General features: G+C 50.4%; 3 protein-coding genes across 3 annotated transcripts; all 3 read left to right on the forward strand.

The window, feature by feature from the left end:
• Positions 1-12: 12 nt before the first annotated feature.
• LOC112455013 lies at positions 13-912 on the forward strand. Its single transcript, XM_025016685.1, has one exon. It carries the CDS (start codon positions 13-15, stop codon positions 910-912), a length of 900 nt encoding a protein of 299 aa, XP_024872453.1.
• A 334-nt stretch (positions 913-1,246) lies between these two features.
• Positions 1,247-3,185, forward strand: LOC112455014. Its single transcript, XM_025016686.1, has 3 exons — positions 1,247-1,364; positions 1,505-2,891; positions 2,954-3,185. Exons 1-3 carry the CDS (start codon positions 1,247-1,249, stop codon positions 3,183-3,185), a joined length of 1,737 nt encoding a protein of 578 aa, XP_024872454.1.
• A 1,382-nt stretch (positions 3,186-4,567) lies between these two features.
• Positions 4,568-5,161, forward strand: LOC112455015. Its single transcript, XM_025016688.1, has one exon. The coding sequence runs from the start codon at positions 4,568-4,570 to the stop codon at positions 5,159-5,161; it is 594 nt and encodes a 197-aa protein (XP_024872456.1).
• Positions 5,162-5,946: the final 785 nt, after the last annotated feature.

Here is a 5,946-nt window from a genome sequence, read left to right on the forward strand (position 1 = left end):
GAACGGCTCATCATGACGGATCCCGCCAAAACCGGAACGGGCGGCAAGACTCCGCCATTGCTCGACCTGCCGGAAGACAGGCGCACGTCAGACCGCCAGGCCTCACCGGTGCGTTTGTCCGCGGAGCTCACGCTCAAAGTGCAGACTCAGATGAACCGCATCGAAACGGTGCGGATCATCAGCAAAACGTTGCCATCCACTGTTGATGACACGTCGGTGGATGAGGTCCTCCAGATCTTGATCCAGCTCGAGAAAGTGCACAAAGCGTTCCTTAAGGAACACGCCTATTTCGAGGTTTCATGGCCGGCGGCGCTCATCGCTCATGAGTACTTCTCAAAAAACGCCTTCGCCGTGGAAGCGCGAGAGTGCATAGCGGCTCGTCGCTCTCTGGCGAAGCTCAAGGGCGCACTGGCGGAAAGGCTTGCTCCGAAGGCAGCGTCTGAAGCGGCGCAGCCCTCACAGTCTCAACAGAGACTGCCGGACATTACTATCCCGTTATTCAAAGGCGAGTACGGGGCATGGCCCACATACCTTGATCTTTTCAAGGCTGTCATTTATGACCAACCGCTCACCGACGTGGAGAAACTCCATTATCTGCGGCTCTTGTTGGAAGGTCCACCTGCTCAGCTCATTTCCGGACTGTCTCTTACCGCCGACTCGCTCAAACCATCCTGGGAGATGCTCGTCGATCGATACGAGAATAAGCGCCTGCTCATTCAATCATACCTCGACCAGCTCTTTGCCAGCTCAACACTGGTGCAAAAAAACGCCGCAGCATTGGACAAGCTGCTCACTACCTTCAAGGAAGGAATAAAGGGCCTGCAAGCCTTGGGCATCTCACAAGACCTGGGAGACTGCATCCTGGTGTACCAGCTGTCCAGGCAGCTGGATCGCCAGACGAAGGAGCAGTGAGAGACATTCCTAGGCGCCAAGCGCGAGTATCCGCGATTCGAGCAGCTCGAGCAGTTTCTCATATCTCGAGCACGAGCACTCGAGAAGATAGAGTCCACAGCCAGCTCGGAAAGCAGGGCCGCCTCAACATCCAGGCGCTCCTCGACAGCTCAACATGCGGCAGTTCAACCATCCCGCACGGAACCATCAGACGGCTCAACGGTGTACCCGTGTGACTGCTGCAACGGCACGCATTTCATCGTAACGTGCACCAAATTCAGGGTCCTCTCACCGGGCGATCGACAGAAACTCGTCATCTCACGGAGGCTCTGCTTTAATTGCCTCGGCCGCCACAATGTCCGCTCATGTAAAAGCTCACGGGGGTGCAAGAAGTGCACCAACCGACACCACACGATGCTGCATGAGGCTCATCAGTCGAACTCATCAGCGAAGCCGATCACCACCTCAGCTGCGTCAGCTCAATAGGAAGATGGTGCAATCGTCGCTCACTCAACATTGCTAGCTACGGCCCTGGCTCAGATCAGCTCATCTGTTAATACTCAGCGCGTACGGCTTCTCATCGATTCAGGTTCAGAACTTACCTTTGTTTCAGAATCTCTCGTTCGCCAGCTCAACATCACTCGTCATCATTTCGCCATTCTCATCACTGGAATTAGTGGCGGAAAGACGACGCAAACTCGAGGAGTTGCATTGCTTAAGCTCCGCTCACTTTACTCAAGTTCAGACGTCGTTATTCAAGCTCACGTTCTGCAGACGGTAACGAACATCCTGTCATCCTTCAACGCTGCACCACAGCAATGGCCGCATCTCACCAAGTTAACCTTGGCTGATCCTGATTTCCTTACACCACGGCCAGTGGATATTATTATTGGAGCTGACTCATATGGGCAGATCATTAAGCCCAACATCATCAAACAAGATCCATTGATGCCAATTGCGCAGCTCTCAATTTTCGGATGGCTCGTTCTCGGGCCAGTCGACACATCATCATCGGCATCAGCTGCAGTACATCATGCATCGATTCAGGAGAAAGAAGATGCTCTCGATGAGTTATTGTCGAGATTTTGGACACAAGAAGAAGTGCCTGAGAATGAGAATCATGATCTTACACCTGACGAGCAAAGGTGTGAAAAATACTTTAAGTCCACAGTTTCTCGGGATTCAGCAGGCCGATACACGGTTCGAATTCCATTCAAATCATCACCTGATACTCTTGGCGATTCGTATCTCGCTGCGCATCGATGTTTGCAAAGTTTACTAAGAAGACTCTCCCGAGATGACAACTATCGACGTTTGTATCATCAGTTTATGACAGAATATCGAGAGCTCACTCACATGAAGAAGGTTTCACCCGTTTCCAGTCAGCTCACACAATATTACTTGCCCTATCACGGAGTGCTCAGACCAGATAGTGCAACTACAAAATTACGGGTGGTATTTAATGGCTCGAGTGCATCTACATTCGGCCGCTCACTTAATGATCTCATGCACACGAGAGCCAAATTGCATTTAGACGTCACCGATGTTTTACTCTGGATTCGACAATTTCGGCATTTAGTTGCCACGGACATCACCAAGATGTACAGACAAATCAACGTACATGAAGATGACTGGAATTTACAACGAATTCTATGGATAGATGAACTGCTCAATGAATTGTCATATTATCTAACCACGGTCACGTATGGGACCAAGGCTGCCCCGTTCTTGGCATTGCGAACATTGCTGCAACTGGTGGAGGATGAAGGCCACAATTTTCCCCTTGCAGTGCCGTCCATCCTTCGAGGTCGATATGTCGACGACATTTTTGGAGGCGCTGACACGGTTCAGCAGCTAATAAAAATTTCATTGCAGCTAAAGAATTTGTGCATGGCGGGCGGTTTTCCACTGGCCAAGTGGCACGCGACTCATCCAGACGTGCTCGCTGCGGTTCAAGCAGAAAAAGACCAGGGCTCACAAACATTACATTTGACGATTGCGTAACCAAAATACTCAGATTACGATGGCTTCCTCAAGAAGATTCATTTACATTCTCAACAAGGATCTCGTCGCAAACCGATCATCTCACCAAACGCCTCGTTTTGTCTGAAGTAGCTCAGATCTTCGATCCACTAGGCTTTGCATCACCAGTAGTGATCAAGGCAAAGATGCTCTTGCAGGAGCTTTGGCTACACAAGCTCCTGCAAGAGCATCAATGGGATCAATGGGAGCATCACTGCCATCCCAGCTCTCTTCACGGTGGCTCATCATCAGAAAGGAACTCACCAGCTTAAGCAAGATCTCAATACCTCGATGGTATAACACATTAAACACCTCGTCAGTGGAATTTCACGGCTTTTCTGATGCTTCTCAACTGGCAATGGCTGCAGTCGTATATATCACCGTCCACGGCTCTAATGGCGCCACAATTTTATTGGTGTGCTCCAAAACTAAGGTAGCACCGCTCAAACGGCTCACCATCCCGAGACTTGAACTCACCGCAGCACTGCTGCTCTCAAGACTCATGCAATACGTTAAAGCCATCTTGAAGTTGAACGTTACAGCAACTCACCTGTGGACGGACTCTGTTGTGACACTCACGTGGATCAAATCTCATGCATCGCGCTGGAAGGACTTTGTGAGAAACCGAGTTTTTCAGATTCAAGATCTCACTGCAAAAGCATACTGGAAATACGTACCCGGTACATCCAATCCAGCCGATTGCGCATTCCGAGGCCTAACTACTGCTCAACTTCAAAGCCACTCATTATGATGGACGGAACCACCGTGGATGCTCACACCTGAAGCATGGCCATCCCAACCCGCTCTTTCGGACGAGTTGAGCACTCATGAAGCTCGTCCTGGCATTGCGCTATATGCTGCCGCATCTCAGTCGGATTACCACTGGGACCTCATATATCGGTACTCAACTCTCAATAAACTATTAAAAATAACAGCTCTTTGTTTCAGGTTCATATCGCTTCTGAGAAAGCGCCGATACAAGCCACTGTACTTGCACTCAGCTTTGGAAGAGGCCAGACTATTCTGGATCAAAGCTACTCAAGCGGCATACTTCACGCCCGAGATCAAAATGCTCACGGTCAACTCGAGACTACCAACTGCTCACGCATTCAGTCGATTGACTGCGTACATCGACGCTCAAGGGATTATCCGAGTTGGCGGCCGCCTCAACCAATCAGCACTGGCTCAAAACAACAAACATCAGGCGATCTTACCTCGCCACTCACGGCTCTCAACCTTGATCATTGCCCACGCCCATTTGCGTACCCTGCATGGAGGAACACAGGTGACATTGGCTCATGTCAGGCAACAATACTGGATCATCGGCGGACGGGCTCCGGTGAAGTCTCATATCTTACGGTGTGTCGTGTGTGCTCGGCAGAGGGGGATCCGTGCTCATCAACTGATGGGCCAACTACCTCTCTCTCGGGTTACGCCGTCACGTCCGTTTGCTCATACAGGAGCCGACTATGCCGGATCGCTCACCATCAAGACATGGAAGGGATGAGGTGCAAAAACATACAAGGGATGGATCTGCGTGTTCGTCTGCTTCTCCACCTCCGCAATTCACCTCGAAGTAGTCAGTGACTACTCATCAGAAAGATTCATAGCAGCCTTCCGAAGATTTTCAGCGAGAAGGGGAATTGCTCAGACCATGTATTCGGACTGCGGGACAACTTTCATTGGAACAGACGCCGCGCTCAAAAAAATTTTCATTCAATGTTCTCAAGAACATCAACGGATTGCTCAAGTTTTGCAACTTGATGGCACCAGATGGGAGTTCAACCCACCAGGCGCTCCACACATGGGGGGCAAGTGGGAGGCGGTGGTAAAATCCGTGAAGTTTCATCTGAGACGGACTATCGGGGAGACTCTATTCACGACGGAAGAACTTACAACGTTGCTTACGCAAATCGAGGCCATTCTCAACTCGCGCCCTTTAGAACCGTTGAGTGACGACCCTGAAGACGTCTCAGCGCTCACACCAGGTCATTTTCTCATTGACAGTCCACTCACTACCATACCCAAGCCATCTCTAATTGACCTGGCAACCTCACGATTATATCGGTGGCAGCTCATTCAGCAGCGTGTTCAACATTTTTGGGCACAATGGTCGGCTCATTATCTACAACGCCAGCAGGCGAGATCCAAGTGGCATCATCCTAACAACAACATCGAGGTGGGCTCCATCGTGCTGCTCATCGACAAACGCTCTCCACCGTGCAAGTGGCCACACTCGCCAGAGTAACAGCTTTGCACCCCGGCAAGGATGGACTCACCAGGGTGGTTACCCTCAAGACGGCCACCACGATAGTCACCCGGCCAATTGCCCAGCTGGCCATATTACCCATTCCATCAGGATAAGGATCGAAAGTAAGGGATCATCAACAAGGTTGCTGATGGCGGGCGGAATGTTCGAGATTCCGTTATCACACTGCGCCATCCGATCAGATGGCAGCATCGATCGAATATCGACGGGCCGGATCGACGCGGCAACTTGCGCAAGCACGGGCGCGCTCATCGCCAACTTCTTCCTCGACACACAGAGTCGTACAAATGGCCGCGCAGTGACCAGACGTACGAAGTGTGCTCTGTGCTTCATTCGAGTGTTACAGCGAATTGAAGTGCCCACCGCAGTGATTGAAGCTGCCGAGATACTTTACTAACGTGTAAAGAGACCGCTCATCCAGCTCTGTACATCGACACGACGAATCAGGCTCACACGTGCGCGAGTGCCGATCGCCACGTGTCTCACCGGCTCACGGGCTTATCACCACGAGGAGGGCAATTAATATAATTGTCTCTCGTACTCACGGACAATCTAAAGACTTCTCATTTATACACCGCTCATCGTTTCTCAGGTCAGAGTGTACATTTTTAACGCATTAAAGACGGCTCAGACTGTGCTTTGAGTTACACAAAAAATAAGGAAATAATTTGTTAATAATAATTTATAATAATTTATAATAATTTATAATAATTTGTTACCTTCCACGCGCGTCCTTCTCATTCCGCTTCCATCGCCGGGATTAA

The sequence above is a fragment of the Temnothorax curvispinosus genome, unplaced genomic scaffold (assembly GCF_003070985.1).
Source record: "Temnothorax curvispinosus isolate PA1 unplaced genomic scaffold, ASM307098v1 QBEX01005657.1, whole genome shotgun sequence".
Classification (NCBI taxonomy): domain Eukaryota; kingdom Metazoa; phylum Arthropoda; class Insecta; order Hymenoptera; family Formicidae; genus Temnothorax; species Temnothorax curvispinosus.